At 45.1% G+C, this 20,450-nt stretch overlaps 1 protein-coding gene across 1 annotated transcript in view; it reads left to right on the forward strand.

Moving 5' to 3' along the window:
• Window positions 1-8,227, forward strand: part of FIGNL2 (fidgetin like 2) — a 58,314-nt gene extending 50,087 nt beyond the window's left edge. Inside the window, exon 2 of the mRNA XM_033138668.1 lies at window positions 6,030-8,227. Coding sequence (XP_032994559.1) covers window positions 6,044-8,197 — 2,154 coding nt within the window. The 5' untranslated portion in view covers window positions 6,030-6,043 and the 3' untranslated portion in view covers window positions 8,198-8,227. The remainder of the gene's footprint in view (window positions 1-6,029) is intronic.
• The last annotated feature ends 12,223 nt before the right edge of the window (window positions 8,228-20,450 follow it).

The raw sequence follows: 20,450 nt of genomic DNA on the forward strand, positions 1-20,450 counted from the left end.
CATAGTGGGCTAGAGTGGTCATAAACTCTCCTGTCTCTTATTACATACATATAGTCTGGATTTAAATGGATTGTTCTCATAGAATTAATTACTCCTGGGGTGGTTGCAGTTCTGCGAGTGGGATTAAATTTTAAAGAACCTTCCGCTAAGAATTTCCAGCAAAGTACAGTTCCCACTGTCCTTTGCGGGGAAAACCCGACGATAGTGAAGGTGCTGTAAAAGTGACAGGACGTGATTTTAAACATAGCTTAGGAGTCTCCAGTTCATAGGAAAGACCCGAGGCTATTTTCATTTTTTTTAAAAAATAAAAAATGAAGCGTTTATTTGGAAATATCAACAGAAGCTTCATAAGGAGAAAGGGGGGGGGGAAATACCTGAATTGTTTTAACAAATCGTGCTGTAAATATTAGAGCACTGCTAGCCACAAAGAACAAAGGGCATCAAGATCCCCCCCCCCTCTGCTGCTTTCAGATGTATTTTATTTTCCTCTGGGGATCCTTTCCTAGGGGACTGTTTTCCTCCAAGACCCTCCCCCCCCCACATCATTTAGTAAAGTGCTAAGGTAACCTCTCTGAGGAATCCTCAGCAGCTTGAGAGCCCAATGGCGGCCTAGGAAACACCATCGGCATAATTAAGTTCACATGCTGCGGCCTTAGAGAGATCTGCTATGAAGCAAAAGTCCGACAAGGTTCTCTCAGTGCTAGGCTGCGGCTGCAGCACGGAAGAAAGCTCAGTGTTCAAAATCTTTGGAGCTTTAAGCCGGATGGTTAAAGTGCACATTTTCAAATTTGTAAAAGCCAGCATCGGATGTTTTAGGCGAAAGAGCTACCGCGTTTCATTTTTTTAATTTTATTTTTGGAAATCATTTTTTAATTCGATTTTACAAATGCAAAATGTAAACAAACCAAATACATCTCCATATACAGAGATTACTCTGAATCTCACGACTCACCCCCATCCCCTTCGTGGGTCTTGTTCTCAACTTTTATACAGGTGAAACTCGAAAAATTAGAATATCGTGGAAAGGTTCATTTCTTTCAGTAATTCAACTGAAAAGGTGAAACTAATATATGAGATAGACTCATGACATGCAAAGCGAGATATGCCAAGCCTTTATTTGTTATAATTGTGATGATTATGGCGTACAGCTGATGAGAACCCCAAATTAACAGTTTCAACTTTGGGGTTTTCATCAGCTGTACGCCATAATCATCACAATTATAACAAATAAAGGCTTGATATATCTCGCTTTGCATGTCATGAGTCTATCTCATACATTTAAACTCCAGTAGCTAATGAAAACAATTGCTTACATAAATGGACTTTTCAACGATATTCTAATTTTTTGAGTTTCACCTGCAACTGTATATTATTCCATAATCTATATTTTATATCAATCAGTATTATCCAAAGTATTTGTTACAAGTGAAATTAAAATCCTGCTAATGTTCCCATCTGCTTGCATTGTCTCCTAAATAAATTTCCCCCCTAAGCTTCCGCATTTCAGATCTCATGTCATTGGAATCCATTTCTGAAATGGATGCGTTTCTAAGCATAATTCAAAATGCTGACCTTTAAAGCCCTAAACAGCCTTGGCCCAGTATAACTGAAGGAGCGTCTCCACCCCCATCGTTCAGCCCGGACACTGAGGTCTAGCTCTGAGGGACTTCTGGCGGTTCCCTCACTCCGAGAAGTGAGGTTACAGGGAACCAGGCAAGAAGAGGGCCTTCTCGGTGGTGGTGCCCGCCCTGTGGAAAGCCCTCCCATCAGATGTCAAGGAAATAAACAACTATCTGACTTTTAGAAGACATCTGAAGGCAGCCCTGTTTAGGGAAGCTTTTAAAGTTTGACCCTCCTGGTGGTGCCGCAATAAAACTACCATCACATTTGCAAAGCTAAGCAGGGGCGAGTATGGTTTCAAGTTGGATGGGAGACTGCATGGTGAGATTCCTGCATTGCAGCGGGTTGGACTTAGATGACTCTCTGGATCCCTTCCAACTCTTCAGTTATATGATTTATTGTGTTTTTATAAGTGTTGGAAGCCACCCAGAGTGGCTGGGGCAACCTGGACAGGGTATAAATAATAGCACCATCATCATTATCATTATTAACCCAGGGCATCCAGGCACCTGGGATTTTTATAGCCTTGGTTGAGACCTGGCTTGCTTTCAGTAGGGACCAGTCAAGAGGGAGAATTTATGGATCACTGTTCTTAACTACGCTTCCTTTTCTTGGTGTGAATAGCAACGCTTTTTTAAAGAACCAACAACAACTTTGGATCGCATGCTGCATAGAGACCTGGTTCATGTATCGCAGATACCAAGCAGCTGAGCTATGTGCATTTTGCACCTTTGAGCCCCTTGCTATTTATTTTAAATATATTTATATGCTGCTAATTCTCCCAATCAACCTCAGGTTCCACCCATATATACCTACATACACACACACACATATGTATGTATGTATGTATACTAGGCTTGGAATTGCATGTCCAAAGCGAGCGTTTTATTGGGAAGCCCCCATTGTCTTCATTTTCCCTCCGAGTCCCTTTTATTTGTTTACCCACCCGCCCATTTTAATTTTATTTATTTACTCGGCCGGGAGTGGGGTGGGGGTGGGGGTGGGGGGGTAGGGATGAGAGCACCCTCTCTGCGGACCTTCCGCCTAATTGTGGCACTTTTTAATATATAATGGGGAGTAAATGAAGGCAGGCCGCCGGAGAGAGCCCGGTTAAAGCTGCCATTTAAAATCCTCCTGTGTAATTTTTGATATCCAGAGTGAAAGTACAAATGCCATATAAGTCAATTAAAGCATTAGGTAATCTAATTGTACTGTGGCCACAAAGTGGCTTAGAGGCTGAATGGCGATGCTATAACCCTGCTTCCCCCACCCACCCACCCACACTTCAGCGTTCTGTTCCCCCCTCCCAGGGCCTTTTGTGAATGAGCAGAGGACGAGGGACCCTGGAGAAGGGGGGGGGGCTAGGGTAGTGGATCTGGTGAGCAAATGCACACACATAAACACAACACACACACTCTCTCTCTCTCTCTCTCTCTCTCACACACACACACACACACACACCAACAATGCTAGAAAATTTCCCAGAAAACTAGAAAATTTCCCAGAGAGTGGGATATATATATACACAGAGTTTATGTAAAAGAACATTGTCAAAAGATCGATCCGTTGGCAGGTTTGGGTTGAGCTTCGGTGTGCAAATAGGATAATTATATAAAATAAAATTCCTAGTAAGTCCAACAATATGGAGAAAGTAAATTTTAAGCGCGTGTTTAAGGGATTTAAATCGGGAAATGCAAGGGAAAGATCGGAGCTCTTGGCAAATTTAATCACAAAGAGGTGTACAAAGCAAGCATTCATTGGTTAATGAATGAGTAACTGTTTATTTTTTATCTCTCATTTTGCCTATACAGTGGTACCTCGGGTTACATACGCTTCAGGTTACATACTCCGCTAACCCAGAAATAACGCTTCAGGTTAAGAACTTTGCTTCAGGATAAGAACAGAAATTGCGCTCTGGCGGCGCAGCAGCAGCGGGAGGCCCCATTAGCTAAAGTGGTGCTTCAGGTTAAGAACAGTTTCAGGTTAAGAACAGACCTCCAGAACGAATTAAGTACATAACCAGAGGTACCACTGTAATATCTATTGTACACTTCTGTTACAAAGTTTTCAATCAATGAAGCATTCAAAACACACACACACACAGGAAATGAAAATCTAGGATTGCAAGCTCTCTCTTTTTTTTTTTTGCAAGGATTCTGCCAATCTCTATAATGCGATACGTGCTTCTTCTTCGTTCTGTTTTTCCTCCCCTCCTCCTCCTCCTCCGCTTCTCTCTCTCTCTCTCTCTCTCTTCGCTCCCTTTCTCTGGAGCCTCGAGGTTTTGGAATTTGCTCGGGCCCCACAGCAAGGCTCCTGAAATGTCTCTACTCATTAGATCAGGAGGACGAGAGGAAGCCACGGGGCAGGGGCACAAACACCCAGGCACAATTAAAGTTACTTAGGTCGGGGGGAACTGGTGATGCATTCCTCCAGCTCTGCCCTTGATTGCTTCATTGTGTGCATTCCGCCGCCTGCTTGCTATGGAGCAGCTGAGACCAGGAGGGAGGAGGAGGAGGGAGGGAGGGGGCTTTGAGCCCCCCTGCAAGAGGTTCAAGCCGGCATGGCTGCCTTCTGTGTCTAAAGCTGGGCCCCACTTTGTGTAAGAACGTGGTTGCCCAGTCGAGTCACACCCAGAATAATAATAATAATAATAATAATAATAATAATAATAATAATAATAATAAATTTCAAGTTTTTCATTTATGCTAGGCATATATCTTTCAGGAAGTGGAAAAATACCCCAGCATAACGCTGTACACCAGTGGTTCTCAAAGGAAGACAATTATGCCAGTGTGGTGTAGTGGTTTAGAGCGGTAGACTCGTAATCTGGTGAACCAGGTTCGTGTCTCCGCTCCTCCACATGCAGCTGCTGGGTGACCTTGGGCTAGTCACACTTCTCTGAAGTCTCTCAGCCCCACTCACCTCACAGAGTGTTTGTTGTGGGTGAGGAAGGGAAAGGAGAATGTGAGCCGCTTTGAGACTCCTTCGGGTAGTGAAAAGCAGGATATCAAATCCAAACTCTTCTTCTTCTTCTATGGCGGGAAGATTCAAGGACAATCAATACAGGCATACCTCTAGATACAAACGCTGCGTGCTGCGTTCGTCACGGGTTACGAACGTGCCGAACCCGGAAGTACTGGAACGGGTTGCTTCCGGGTTTGGCAGTTCGTGCATGCGCAGAAGCGCCGAATCGCCTTATGTGCCGAATCGCGTCGCGCACATGCGCAGACGCGGTGCTTCAGGTTGCGCGCTGCTCGTGTTGCGAACGGGGCCCCCCGGAACGGATCCTGTTCGCAACCAGAGGTATGACTGTATTATATTTTGGGAAGAATTCGTGTTCTTATGTAGCTGCATTGCTTTATCTTTCCTGGATATCCCACGATTATATTATGATGTAGCTGGGTTATGTGTAACAAATCAAGCACTGCTAGGAGTTGTATCTCTCCCCCTTCCCCCCCCCAATTGTATTTCTTATCGATTAAAAAAAACAAAACAGCGTTGCACAAGCAATCCCCCCCCCCCGAAAGTGTGGCTCCGAGGGAAAAGTTTGAGAACCATGGTGCCTGCATGTGTGCAGATAGTAAAAAAAACAAACAAAGCACCCTCTTTGATAGTGATAGATTTTAAGAATAGCAGAAACAATCCTGAAGAAATTGGACCCGTTGCCAAGACAGGCATTTCCCTGGGGAGTTTGATCAGGGGGGCTGCAATGAGAAGGCCGGTAATGAGGGCGTCAGGAGCTTCTCTTGAAAGACAGCTTGCTTGTTACTGATGGTTTTAGCTGCAGGGAGGAGATCTGGTGCCGGCACACTGTTGGGAGCAATCCTAAAGCTTTACCCCTTCCTCTCAGCCTTTCCCCCTCCCAACACTTCTGTGTTAGGCAGCTGGGTCTGGAGCCGCCATTTTAATTCCCCACAATTCCCCCTGTGGGACGTGGTTCCGGGGCACCCTGGTGAAATTAAAACGATGTCCGCCTCCCAGTAGAGATCTGGCAGCTGCCATTTTGATTCCCCGCAATTCCCCGCCAGTGTCGCGACGTCTGCATGATTTTAATTTCCTGGACCGACGTTACATCGGGGGAATTGTGGGGAAATAAAATGGCAGCTTCCTGGCTGCCTAGTATTTGATTTGAGTGCTGCCACCAAGTAGGTCAGACTCGGGGGGCGGGCACCAAGAGAGCGTTGTGTATACGGTCGTACCTTGGAAGTCGAACGGAATCCGTTCCGGAAGTCCGTTCGACTTCCAAAATGTTCGGAAACCAAGGCGTGGCTTCTGATTGGCAGCAGGAAGCATTCTTGCTGCTGTAGTGGCATGCATAAATAAATTCCTATACAATTTAGGTAGTTCTGTCCCTATTATTCCCAAAAGACAAAACCTAATCCTGGTTTTCTTTGCTGCTCTTTCCTTAGCTCTTTTGTCAAACATGCACTGGACACCCGAGCATGCTCAGCCCCTGAACCAGTGGCCGGAGCAGCACCTTGATGTCTCCTCCACCACCTCGTCACCTGCCCACAAGTCCGACCTCTACCACAGCAGCCGGCAGCGCTTCAACTACGCCTGGGCCAACGATGACATCTCTGCCCTGACCGCCTCCAACCTGCTGAAGAGGTATGCCGAGAAGTACTCCGGAGTACTGGACTCCCCTTATGACAGGCCGCCGGGGCTCAGCACCTACGGGGATGGTGCCTTTGGGCCCCTCAACGGTCAGAAGGGAGAGATGGAGCCTTGGCCGATGTCGCACAGCTCGGAGGGGGCTTACCCTTTGACCCCCATGCACGACGGATTGCCTAGCTCCAAGGGGATCATCCCTCCGGCTGTGACCCCAGGGAACAGCCTCGGGACCTCCCCAGTGGTCTCCAGCAATCTGTCGGACTCCATTTACTCCAGTAACACATGCGGAGGACCCCCCACTTCTGGCAGTCTCGGGCCATCTCAGGAGTACCCTTCAGGCTACAGTGGGGCCTACCTGCCATCGGGCTATTGCAGCCAACCTGCCTCGGCGCTTCCGCCTCCACACCCGTCAACCTTGCATAGCTCAGGCCTCCTTCAACCCAGCCACCCTTCCACGGCGCTCGTCCCCAGCTACAGCTCCTCAGGACCCATGTACAATTACGCCTCAGGCAGCTACCCACCCCAGCCTGGCTATGGCACCATTCACCCTCCCCACCCGTCAGCCTCATATTTGCCCTCGGGCATTGCTGCCCCCACACCCATCCCTCCCTCCTCTCGCCCCCCTGTCGTCCCTGGGTACAGCTACCAGAGCCCCCTCGCTGTGCCACCCCTCGGCGGTGAGTCGGGGAGCTCTCTGAAAAGGAAAGCCTTTGATATCGCCGGCGGCGAGGATGACGGCGAAGGCCGGTATCGCAAATACAGCTATGAGCAACCAAAGTCTCCGTATCAGATGTCCGACAGCGGTGAATGTAGAGGAAATGGGTTCAGCCGCAGCTCTGAGGTGCCTTTCAAAGGGGGGAAGAGGCCCGCAGGTGTGGCGGCCACCACCGTGGCTTCGGAGGAGCCCGTGGGGAAATACAACAGCCAGCCCATGAAAGGCCTGGTGTCTACAGCTTACAGTGTGGGAGAAGCCCCGCTGAGGCCTAGCGAGACCTTCGAGAAGTTCACCCCTCCGGCTGCCAACGGGGAACATGGAGGGGAGTCCTTTGCCCTCAGGATGCAGCCCAAGCCGCCACCGTTCAGCAGCGACAACAGCAGCCAGACTGTGGAGGAGCAGCTGAAAGCCATGGACCCGTTTGTTCTGGAACTGGTGAACAACAAGATAATTGATTGTGGTCCTCCAGTTCAGTGGACAGACATTGCAGGGCAAGTCTCTGTCAAAGCTGCCATCGAGGAAGAGCTGGTGTGGCCCATCTTGAGGCCGGGTGCTTACACGGGGGCAAGCCGGCCACCCAAAACCATCCTGCTCTTTGGACCGCGTGGTGTCGGGAAGACCCTGTTGAGCAGGTGCGTTTCCACCCAGCTGGGATCCACCCTGATGAAGCTCAGCGGGACAGCCTTGGTCTCCAAGTGGAAGGCAGAAGCCGAGAAGATCCTGCAGGCCACGTTCTTCGTGTCCAACTGCCGGCAGCCGGCGGTCGTTCTCCTCACCGACGTGGAATCCCTCCTGGAAGACGCCGCTGTCCTGAAGTCCCAGCTCCTTTCCTACCTGGATAACCTTGCTACCTCAGGCGAGCAGAACGTCGTGGTCATAGCAACCACCACCAGGCCTGGCAACCTGGACGAAGCCACCCAGAGGAGGTTTGCCAAGCGCTTCTACATCTCCCCGCCAGACAGCGTTGCCAGGCGGCAGATCCTGCACCATGCTTTAGCCCAGCAAAACTACTGCCTCAGCGAGAGGGAGATGGCCTCCATTGTCCAACTCACCGAGAGCTATTCCGGCAGCGAGCTCCTCCACCTCTGCCAGCAGGTTGCGTCCAGCAAGCTGCAGAGCCTGCCAGGGCAGCTCCAGCCCACCTCCTACAAGGATTTCGAAAGCGTTTTCTGCAAAATCCACCCTGCCGTCTCTCAGAAGGAGCTGGACTTGTACGTGGAATGGGATAAAATGTATGGGTCTCAGCATTAGCGGAGAGAGGCCGGCTTCTTCTTTTTCGACGGTCTCTCTTGAGTGGAAGCTGTTGGGAGATATGATTTCCTTCTCTTTCTTTTGCTATTAAAAGCTTTGTCGCTCCGAGCGCTCCAGTCTCCCGAGAGGCCACAATCCACCTGCCTATGAAAAGCAGGCGATGGGTGAAGAGTCTTCTGTTAGAAAGTCACACCTAATTTTGGATGCAAGGACTTCCCCTAGATTGATTTGCGTACGTTTCCCTCCCCCCCTTAAAAAATGTCTGAAATTTTGACTGTGTGGTGGTTGTTGGGTCTCTATGTTTATGAAAAGTAGTTGCTCAATGAACTCAGGATAACCTATTTATTATTAATCTGTCCCGTCCCCCCCAGTCATCCCTTTCTGTACCAGCATTGTAAAGTATTCGGCCAGGTATTGCCCCCTTCCCAACATTTTTTAACACTGTACCTCCTGGTTATTTCCGTAGAGTTCTTAACTTCCATGGAAATGGCACGATGCAGTCATGCACTGCTTTATACTCTGATACAGACTCATTTCCAGGGGCATAATTTAGCCCTTGAGCATAATTTAGCCATCAAGAGCATATGTTGTTAATGCAGATGGCATCAATGGGTTTTAAGGGAAGGCTTTTGGGATTTTTTTTAATGTAGATTGTTTATTAAACTAGCATCCTTTTTATTTTTGTAATGTATGTAGTGGGTTCTCTTTTTCTTTTTTAACTACTCAGGAAAAATAATTTACCTCAAAACAAGAAGAGAGAAAAAAAGAATGTTTTGTTTTGTTTTTAAACTCAAGGAAAATAAAATATGACCTGGAGGGATTGCAAATGTGTTTTAACACACACTTGATTCCCGTATTAAAAAGCAAAAAGGTAAGGAGAGCGGGGGGAAAGAACAAGAATAAACTTGAAGTCGTTACAAAGATGAAAGTTGAATGTATTTCAGGGGCGTTTCACAATATATTATGTCATAACTTTATTTTTTATTTTTTAAAGAAAACATTTTTACCATAGCGTTTTGGTGGAGTAAGTGTCTTCAAAGGATAAGTTTTAGTGCTGTACTTTTGAATCCATGGCTAGTACCACTTTTTGAAGGAATGTTTCCATTCATTTCCAAATTCCGGGTTGCCAATCCATTTCCCTTCTGTTGTGGCCTCTGGTAGGACCTCTCAAGCTTTGTCACAGAAAGAAAAGAAAAACAAACAAACTCGAAACCACTAGTTCTCAAACTTCCCAAAGTATAATTTATGGGGAAGCAAATAAAAGAGGTGCAATTGCATTATTACAATTACATTTTTAACGTCTGTGTGTGTGTGTGAAGAGAGAAAGCAAACGTACATTTCAGCATTTAATGTAGGGTTTCCCAGACTTGGGTCTCCAGCTGTTTTTGGACAACAATTCCCTTCGTCCCTGATCACTGGTCTTGCCAGCTAGGGATGATGGGAGTTGTAGTCCAAAAACAACTGGAGAGCCAAGTCTGGGAAACACTGATTTTAATAGATGAGCCTAGAGACATTCGTCTCATGGAGCTGAGTTTGCCCTGTGAAGGTGCCACTCTGCCTTGACTATACCATAATACTGCAGAAGACACTTTTGTTCACCTATGGGCGCATTGTCCTCATTTACTTTGTCATGGCCTATAATACGCTGCCATCTTAGTGTGCTCAAAGTGAGCTTCACCAGTTGCATGCAACATGTGAACTGGCAGCCTAGGCTTTAACAGTGTGTGTTAAACTCAAGGTGCATCTCCTAAGCCAGTCCTGGAGAACCATTCATAAATTACTTCATATGGATATTGAGAGGGCTTTAGGCACATCCTAGCACCCAAAACTCAGTACTAACCATTTGCTTTCTGGAAACATGTCTTTATCGAGTCACTCTTGGTCTTCGGTAGTCCTGCATCCTTCTCTGTTTCTGTTCTCCAGCCTTTCTCCTCCCTCCTATTTACCTGCTTCCCTTAGAAGCCAACTGTTGACCCCATTTTAAGTTTCCATAGTTCACAGGTTTAGGCTTTGACCCTAAAGATACAGTCCTGTGCATGGTTTGGATTTATTTCAGAGTCCAAAAACTTACTAGGAATCCAGAGTATACTCACTTCCTTTTAAAGGCCAAAGATTGAACTGGCAAGAGTTTCAAGTACTTAAAAACAAAAATAATAAATAATTGTACGTGGTTTCCCTTTTAAGAATTTCTCACTTGAATGTATTACAAGTGTGTAAGGAAACTTTGCAAGCTGTTTTTGGGATAAGCTGGTGAAAGATTAAGTTGAATGGTATGTCCATAATTTTTTGCAGAGTAAGCTTGAGGGAGGAAAGAAAGAAGGAAAGAGGGGAGATGTCCGCCTTTTCCTGCAGACTGGGATAAGGAAATAGATTTACTTGGCATATTTGCATCTCTGAACAATTTTAGTCTTCCGAGGGGGGGCTTTTTCAGATTCCTAAAAGATCTATCTCTGCACTCCCCTACTGAGCAAAACCAGCAGTGGAACATTGACCCAGATATAACAGGGACACACACACACACACACACACACACACACACACACACACATTTTGAAGGCATGGGTTGATACCCTATTCAACTGAGGCTAGTATAACAAATAATTCCTCTCCTCCTGATATTCTGGAAGGCTTTGCAGATCATCTTGGAAGAACCATGCACTTTGGTCTTTGGCCTGTGAGATGGACCTGGTCAAATTTCTCATCCAAACCCGAAGATTGACTCCCTAGAATTAGTTTGCAAGGATATTTTGCTTCCTAAGAGTTGTTCACCGACACTCTGTAACAGGGGTTTATCCATAAACGCAGAAGATAGCAAAGCTCAGCTAGCCTAAATACACGGGGAAATATCTCAGTGCTGTTGACTTGAGAACCTGTATGTCTTGTTCTAGATTCTGCTAAGCAAGCCTGCCTTCATTGCATCTTCCAGGCCAGTTGTCTCTCTTTCTCTCGTAAGCTGATTTACATTACTACATAGTGGTAAATGGCTTCCTGAAAATCTTCAAAAAAATGTGCAGGGCTCCCCCCCCCCCCCCCCAGCCAGAGCTCAGGTGGATGCCAGTGCCGTTCTAAGAGAACAAGGGAGAAGTTCATGGTGAGCCCTGGCACCTCTTTTTCTAGAAAAACAGCACTGGCAATGTGACTGTGGTCAGTGAGAACATCTGTGGTGAGCCAGTGTGGTGTAGTGGTTAAGAGCGGTAGACTTGTAATCTGGGGAACCGGGTTCGCGTCTCCCCTCCTCCACATGCAGCTGCTGGGTGACCTTGGGCTAGTCACGCTTCTCTGAAGTCTCTCAGCCCCACTCACCTCACAGAGTGTTTGTTGTGGGGGAGGAAGGGAAAGGAGAATGTTAGCCGCTTTGAGACTCCTTCAGGTAGTGAAAAGCGGGTTATCAAATCCAAACTCTTCTTCTTCATCTTCTTCATCTGTGATACTTAATAATGATGGGATGAAGCTGCAGAATGGAGTGGCAGTTTTATCTGAAAAGTTGTAAACTGACAACTGCCTCTGATTTGAGGGTGAAGAGCTCTCATTTAAGTCTCAGATAAGCCAAAGCACTTAACACCATATAGAGAGAATGGAACCAGGAGACTTGGGTTCAACACCAGGCTTAGCCATGAATATCGCGGGTGGCCTGCTCTACTTACCTGTTTCATATGTAATAAAATAAAATAAAATAAACTGCTTTGTGGGGATCTAGCATTGTTAGGCACTTTGCACATTAAAAGTGCTATAAAGTGGAACACCCTTCCACCAGGTGTCAAGGAAATAAGCAGCTATCCTATTTTTAAAAGACATCTGAAGGCAGCCCTGTTTAGGGAAGTTTTTAATATTTAATGCTGTATTGTTTTAATATTTGATTGGGAGCTGCCGAGAGTGGCTGGGGAAACTCATCCAGATGGGTGGGGTACAATTATTATTATTATTATTATTATTATTATTATTATTATTATTATATGTTTGTTAATATAAAAGATACCAGCCAATTGTCCTCTTCAGACATTTTTCACCAAACAACCAATTCAGTAAGAGAATTTTCTTTATAAGTTCATTTCAAGAGCTGTTTCCATACCCTCCAATATTTCTCCAATGAAAATAGGCACATCCTATTCCATGATAGTGATTAATAATAATAATAATAATAATAATAATACCCCAGCCACTCTGGGCAGCTTTCAACATATATAAAAACATAATAAAACATTAAACATTAAAAAAAACTTTCCCTGTACAGGGCTGCCTTGAGGTGTCTTCTAAAGATTATCTAGTTACTTATCTCCTTGGCTTGGAAGGCTGTGTAACTCCATACGCTCCAATATTTGTCCGATGAGAATAGAGATGCTATATCATACCCTCACAGAGTGTTTGTTGTGGGGGAAGAAGGGAAAGGAGAATGTTAGCCTCTTTGAGACTCCTTCGGGTAGTGATAAAGCAGGATATCAAATCCAAACTCCTCCTCCTCCTCCTCTTCTTCTTCTTCTTCTTCTTCTTCTTCCAACATTTCTCCAATGGAAATAGTGACGTCCTAAGGGAAAGTGGGACATTACGGGGTCAAGTCAGAACCTGGGACGGCTTCTGTAAATCCAGGGCTGTCCCTGGAAAATAGGGACACTTGGAGGGTCTGTGTTTCCCGTTTTAATTGCAGCCGTTAGAGTCCTCTACAGGTTTTCCACACCTATCAGCTGATCACCCATCCCCACCACCCTTCTGAGTAATACCCCTCCCCACTCCCTCACTATATTTAAGGAACTGGTGACTTCTGTTTCAGTGTATCTGAAGCTTAATATTTGAGTTCTTTAAGAACTCTTGGGTGGATGCTATCCAGACAACACGATATATCGTCTGTTAGGGCTAGAACTGTAGCTTGTCACTACCATTTGCCTAAGTAATAGTAGTAATAATATTTTTTCCCCCAGGCTCTCTGCTTGAGAAACTTCAGGCACAGGGATCTATTTACCTGATATCTTCTGCTGTAAAGGCAGGTGCAAATAATTAATTCAGCTTCTCTGCCATTTCCTTTTCCTCCTTTATTATCACACCTTTGATTCCCTTGTCATCCAAAGATGGTCTCCTGGCTCTGATGTATTTGAATAATTTGTTGGTGTTGGTCTTTGGGCTTTTAGCAATGTGCTTCACGAAACACTTCTTTTTGCATTCCTCATTGCCTTCTTGCATTTATTTTGTCCGGGGTGTAGACAATTAAACAGGGAGTAGACAGAGGGTAGCAATGAACTCCTTGAGCTGAAGTTTTCATTTAAAACTGAAACTAGCTTTCATCTGGTTTTATACTGAACTGAAAGCTGAAATGTGGACTTGGACTGAGGCCTACTGTTCGGCTTCAGCTTATATACTGCACTTAACCTAAACAAGGACTGCTCATACTGAGAAGGGCTGCCATATTTGAAGAAGTGAAAATCTGGACAAATCGCTGCTTTTCGGAAATTCCCCCTCGATATCACTTCCGCCGTTGAAACCCCGGTAATATTGGGAAAATCCGGACATATGGCAACCCTAATAATGAGGCTTTTAAAAGTGAAGCTCACTCTGTAGTTTTAGGTAGTATCTTACACTTATTTTTTCAAAAAACGAACTAGTTTTTAACGGGTTTTAAACTGAACTGAAGGCTGAAACTTACAGCTGTGTCCTTCCCTTGCTCTCCAGCATGTATGTTATTCTTTTTTTTTTTTTAATTCAAAAGGCCCCAACCCTTTTAACCTATAAAACAGAACTTGATGCAAAAGCTGAGTCTACCTTTTGGATTCTCACTAACTAGATCTGTATTACGTGGAACTGCCGGTATGTATTTGCAGTTTTCTTTCTGCGTCTTTCCCTCTCTCTCTTTTTCACCCCTCATCCAAAATTGGGATTTAATCTAGGTTTCTGGTTTAGTGTGGCCCCCTCAAGATTTTCCCGCTAAGGTAAATGTAGCTCCCCCATGCTTGGATAGAGTTCTGCAAACTAGGTATCGGGTTTCGGAGTTAACGCCTGATCTCTTCCATTTTTGCAGGATTCAGCTCTTAGCACATAGTGCCCCTAATGCTGCCCACTTTTGCAGTTTAAGCTTTATTAAATCGGTTAGTACTTAGCTTTCTAGTCACCCAGCTCTCTTGTTACCTCGGTGCGTGGTCACTGAGGCTGGGAATTCTCTCTTGCTTGCGGACTGGTAAGATTACCCAGTTTGCTAACCTTTATCTCCCCCCCCCATTAGTGGTAAAGCAGCCCAGGGTGTGGGGTTTGATTTCTGAGCAAACAGCAAGAAGGGAAAGGGTGAAGTACCCTCTCTTGTCTTCTGCTCCTTGTTTCAGCCTCCGCACAGCTGCTTTCCATGAAAACGCTGAACTGCCCATCACCTGCGGTTTGGTCCTTATGGCTTACACACCTAAAAATGCAAACGTGTGAAGCCGCCCACCAATACCGAACCAACATTAACATGCCGGCTGATCTCTTACTCCCTTAGAAGTCACTGGAGAGAACGTGGGTGGCTCTTTGTGGTGTGACAATCAAGAACCACAGCATTTGATGCAACGGCTGCATCTTCTCTAAAAGCCAAGAAACAAATGAATGCCCCCCTCAGTGTCAAAACTGCAACTTAAGTGAGTGGTGGGAAGCCTTTGGTCCCCCCCCCTTACACTTTCTCAGCAAAGCAATTGCATCTGATAGCACTTTATTTTGGATTTAATTAACTATGGCTGTTACTCTTCCGGTGACACTGTTATGGATGCTGTGGTTGTGGTGGTTTTCCTGCTTGCGTATACAGGTGGTACCTTGGTTCTCGAACGGCTTAGTTGTCAAACAAATCGGCTCCCGAACGCCGCAAACCTGGAAGTAAGTGTTCCGGTTTGCGAACGTTTTTCGGAACGTCTGATGCGGCTTCCGCTTGAGTGCAAGGAAGCTCCTGCAGCCAATCGGAAACCCCAACTTGGTTTTCAAACAGTTCCGGAACAGATTAAGTTCGAGAACCAAGGTTACCACTGTATCCATTCTCGCCAGTGTTATTTCCATGGGAAGAGATGGTCCCTTTTCTATAATGGCTCACATTTCCTTTCCTTTCCATTTGCTTCAACTCTTTGATTGACACCTCCAGAGCGTAGCAAGGTTTGCTGTTTACCAGGGCCCCAAGACCAGCAGAGTGCCCACTGCTCTAACCGTACTACCATTTCCACTTGAAATTGTAGAATCATAGAGTTGGAAGGGAATCCAAAGGCCATCTAGTCCAACCCCCTGCAATGCAAGAATCTTAACTAAAGCACCCTTGACAGATGGCCATCCAACCTCTGCTTTAAAACCTCCAAGGGAGGAGAGTCCGACACTGTTCCACTGTCAAACAGCGCTTAACTGTCAAAAAGTTTTCCCCCCCAAATGTTTAGTCGGATTCACCTTTCTTGTAACTTGAAGCCATTGGTTCGAGTTCTGCCCTCCGGAGCAGGAGACAACAAGCTTATTCAATCATCCATGAGACAGCCCTTAAGATATTTGAAGATGGCTATCATATCTCCTCTCAGTCTCCTCTTTTCCAGGCTAAACATACCCAGCTCCTTCAAGCACTCCTCATAAGGCTTGCTTTCCAGACCCTTGATCATCTTGGTTGCCCTCCCCTGCACACGTTCCAGCTTGTCAACATCCTTCTTAAGTTGTGGTGAGTATTCCTGGTGTGGTCTTGCCTCCTCAGAGCTGCTATTTGCCCCATGGGGCAAAACCTGAAGGCACACAAGCAAATCTCTCTTCCTCCCTGCCCCGCTTTTTCTCTTAGCCATATTGGCAATAAACAGTAATATTCTGGAGACAGAAATTAAAACTAGCACTTTTCTGCTCCCAGCCTTTTCCGTTGACTCGTAAGCTTCAAAGATAATGCGTGAGTTCAGGAGTGAAAAAGCTCAGGTCAGGAGATGGAAAGAATTGCAGCGTCACTGTTTGAGCTGGGTGTCAGTATAATGCACTTCTATTTTGTTCTGGAAGAAACAATTGGCAGCTTCCATGCCATGCTATGAAATTCAGTAGCTTCCGTCAATTGGCTGGATGTACCCAATGCCATTCACCCTCTCTGTTTTCTAATACCAAGGCTGGATCTACACACGGTGGGTGGGGACACAAACTATAAATAAGTCAGAAATTAAATCGTTATAACGAAAGAAAAAACCGCTATGTAAAAATCACATAATATTTTTTTTGCTATCTGGCGCCATCTGGTGTTGCATGTTTATAACACATTCAAAGCGTTGTTTTTTGTTTTTTTGCCTAATGTAGCTGAGTCCCAAATGTAATTTATGGCACAGATTCCTGAAAATAATAACTCCTACGAGAACCAAATTTCTGTTCCTAAAGCAAATTTGCAGAAAAAAGTTGGTGGTTGCTTGGAACTTAGCAAACCGCTTCTGGCTGATTAAAAAAACTCAAAAACTGTCAGAAGTCAGGGAGGGAGCAAATCAAAATCAAATCAAACAAACAGACAAAAAAAAACCCGATCATGCAAATGCTGTTAACTTTTTGGTAAAATAAGCAAATGTTTGTGTTGGTTTTGAGCACTGAATTTGACATTCCTTTGCATGGAGCATAGCTTGCGTATGTAGCGCTTGGAGAAGAACTCCCCAGAATTTCTCTAGAGGTAATTGTGGTAGCGTTAGCTGAAAATGTACTGCGCGAAAGACAAGGGTATCTAGCCTGGCTAGAGGACTGCCTCTCAGAACCAAAGGTTTATATATGTCGGGCTGTGTTTTCCATTTTCTGGACTTCTCTTTATAAGACACGCCTAGGATGGCGCAATGTAAGGTGAAGAAGATACAACTTCATTTGTAACAAACAAGGCACATCACATCAACTTAAGGGCACTGCCGTTTTTTAAATTGCCCGTGAGATAGTTCTGGGGTAAGGAGGTGAGAAAATGGAGTTCACGGGGTTGTTGTTTTTTAACCCTTGCCTGTCCCTATAGGTGAGATGAGAGTGCTCACAGAGGTGAGTTTGGCTCATTCACACGGATGGGCAGATAGATGCCAATTGGTCATCTCGCCCCTTTTTAAAAATCAAATTACAGTGGTACCTCAACTTACGAATTACTCGACATACGAATTTTTCAACTTACGAATGGACATCCGTTGACGGTTTTAGATGGGGTTTACTTGACTTACGAATTTTAGATGCGGTTTACTCGACTTACGAATTTTTCCGAATTTTTCGTTTTCAGTGCATTCCTATGGGAAAATCGCTTTCTTCGACTTACGAATTTTTCGACCTACGAATGTGCATTCGGAACGGTTTAAATTCGTAAGTCGAGGTACCACTATAGCGCTTTTGTTCTTCTGCTTCTTTAAGGTGGAGGTGAGAAGGAACCCAGGAGCGGGTTGGTAGGGTGAATGCAGGATTGGGTTTACATAGGGGAAATGGGGCTGTTCTATACGGCCTCACTGATACAACAACAACAACAACAACAACAACAACAACAACAACAACAACAAAATTATTATTTCTACCCCGCCCATCTGGCTGAGTTTTCCCAGCCACTCTGGGCAGCTTCCAACAAAAGATTAAAAATACATTAAAAGTGAGTGAGGAGAATGTGATTATTAGTTTAGGGTAGACTTTCTCAACCTTGGGTCTCCAGATATTATTGGACTACAACTCCCATCATCCCTGACTGCTGGCCCTTCTCACTACAAATGATGAGAGTTGTAGTCCGTCAACATCTGGTGACCCACCGTTCAGAAAATCTGGTTTAGGGGAGACAAGAGGAAGCAATTTCGGGAGAATTGAGTTTTGGGGGGGAAATGAATTTGGAAATGAATTTGGGGGAAATATAATTCAAGAGGAAATCGTTACAGGGGCCTATACCTCAACTTGTGCTCAGGTTTCTGTTCTTGGATGAGTTACTTGTCTGTCAAACTCACTGGTTTACTTCTGCAGAACCGATGTGTGAGATTTGTTGTTTGGGACTCAAATTCTTCCTATTTCTGCTTCCAACAGCCATGATCTGGATGCCTTTCAGGAGGCTTACAAACAATCAGGGAACGAAAGCAACAGACATCCCCGATTGTTTGGGCCCAGAATGCTGGTATACTGTCTCTTGAGCATGGAAGCTCGTATTTTTCTGTCACAATTGATAGGAGGATTTCCCCATCCCCAGGTAGGGCTGGAGCAGGTAGAAGGAGTGTCGGGTAGATGGAGCAAAGAGTTTATGGCTTAGCAGAATAAGGTGGACTAGTCATTACTAGTAGCATTTTGGAAGCACCAGGGTGAGTGAGAGGGGAAAGGTTAAGCTACTCCCATATTTACACCATATCTGTGCTTGTTGTGGAATTGTATACATTTACACAAGTCACAACAATCACTAATAACTTCAGAAAATTCTGGTTGTCCAAATTCTGGTCCAACCTTATGCAATCGCTATGTGTTGGAGCACACCCATGTTGTCGCCAAAAGCAACAGTCTTTTTGCTCGTCACAACTAAATGCTTTTGATCACTTTGCTATATGATTGTGTGTGTGTGTGTGTGTGTGTGTGTGTGTGTTTAGGCAGTTTCTAAAATGAAGTAACAGTCCCTTTGAAAAGCTGTGGAAAGGGAGCAAAGTATGTCCAACTCTTGAGCATCATTTTTGTGCTTACTGACAAATGTTTAAGTGTGCCTCACACTCGTTTTTGGCACGCAGTTTGCTGTTAACCATGGGAAAGCAAGTTAGCTTTTGAAAACAAGAGTTTCAATGCCTGCTAGTCTCTCTCCCTCCCTCCCTCCCTCCCCTCTCTCTTCCTCTCATACCAAAGCCTATATCTGCTCCTTACCTACATGCCACGCGCTGAAAAACCACACACCACCCAAAATAAGCCATGAGGCTGTTGCTCGGTGATGTGCTATAAGCGTGTTGCCAGAAATAGCCCCTTCAAACGTGTGTGGTGGAGAGCAAAACCCACCAAAAACACACAGACTCGCGGCGTGGCAATTTGATGTTGAGTGAAGCCACATTTCGCGATCTCATAGACCAAGGTTACCAGGCGTCCTCCTTTCCCGGGGACAGTCCCCGGATTTACAAATCAGCCCCCTGACAAAATCCATCTATTTAGTAGGAAGTTGAAAAGTGTCCCCGGATTCATTGGGGGGGGGGGGAATAAAAATCTGGTAACCTCTGCATTTAAGGACCACTTTTCTCTCCCCCTGCCAAGTAGCCGTTTCCCAAATGGTTCAGATAAAGTAGTAGAAGCAGTGCTGTTTATTTTTCTAGAAAAAGAGGCGCAGGAGCTCTCCACGAACTTCTCCCTTGATCTCTTAGAATGGCAATGGTGCCCGTTTGAGAGACGCTGGAGCTCAGTTGGGAAGGGGGGGAAGCCCTGCTTATATTTGATGAAGATTAGGAATGCAGACAAGCTTCCTTGGAAAAAAGCCCTCCCACTACCCCCCATCTTTCTGAGCAATGTACAACTAGTCGCAGGAGAGAGTCTTGCTTGTGTCCTAGATTTTCCTCTCCATTCATGCCGGGCAGTGATGGGGGCCAACAGTTCTGGTCGGAACTCTGGGACAATGGATTTTGCATTCTAGAATGCCGCCCCCCCCCCACGCAGAACCTCCTACAATGCATAAGAGCCAAGCACATCGGTGGGAATAGGAATTCAAAAAAGCGCCACTCATTGTTTGTAAATCACAGGTGGGTTGTTTTTTGTGTGCGTTGCATCCACTCCAACAGTAATAGTAGAAAATCCATCATCATTAAAGTCCTACGACGCTGGTAAAAGTTAGACGGTTGGTTTTCCAAAGGGAGCTTCCCTTTGGAAAGAGGGCACAGTCTCTTAATATCATTCGGGTGCCTTCAAATGTATCTCATAGGTATCGCAGCTATATACCTCAGGAAGACTGCCTCTCTTTTTGCTTCATTTTGTTCTGCTCCTCCAAAAAGTGGTACTGGAATTTTGAAGACTTTTTTATTTTTAATCGTTTTTGACTTTGTACATCCTCTGTAACCATTTCTACCTCATTTTGCAACATATTGTACATGAAAGTATTTAATTCATGTCTTATTAATGTCTGAAAAAAATGCGTTTGAACTGTAATGGTCTACCTCAGAAAATACTGTATTTTAAAAAGAAAAGTATTTCACAGTATTAAAGAGATTACATGGAATGGAATCGTGTTGCGTAGTTTTTGTGTTTTTTTCTAAACTCGGCTTATCAATCCTTCTTGGATTTTTCTGATTTCAGTAATGGTGCTGAGCAACATCCTCGGGGAATGTTGCACTCTATTACACGAATAAATGCACACTGGAAACATCTTCAGGAAGCA

The sequence above is a fragment of the Lacerta agilis genome, chromosome 2 (genome assembly GCF_009819535.1).
Source record: "Lacerta agilis isolate rLacAgi1 chromosome 2, rLacAgi1.pri, whole genome shotgun sequence".
In the NCBI taxonomy this organism is placed as follows: Eukaryota; Metazoa; Chordata; class Lepidosauria; order Squamata; family Lacertidae; genus Lacerta; species Lacerta agilis.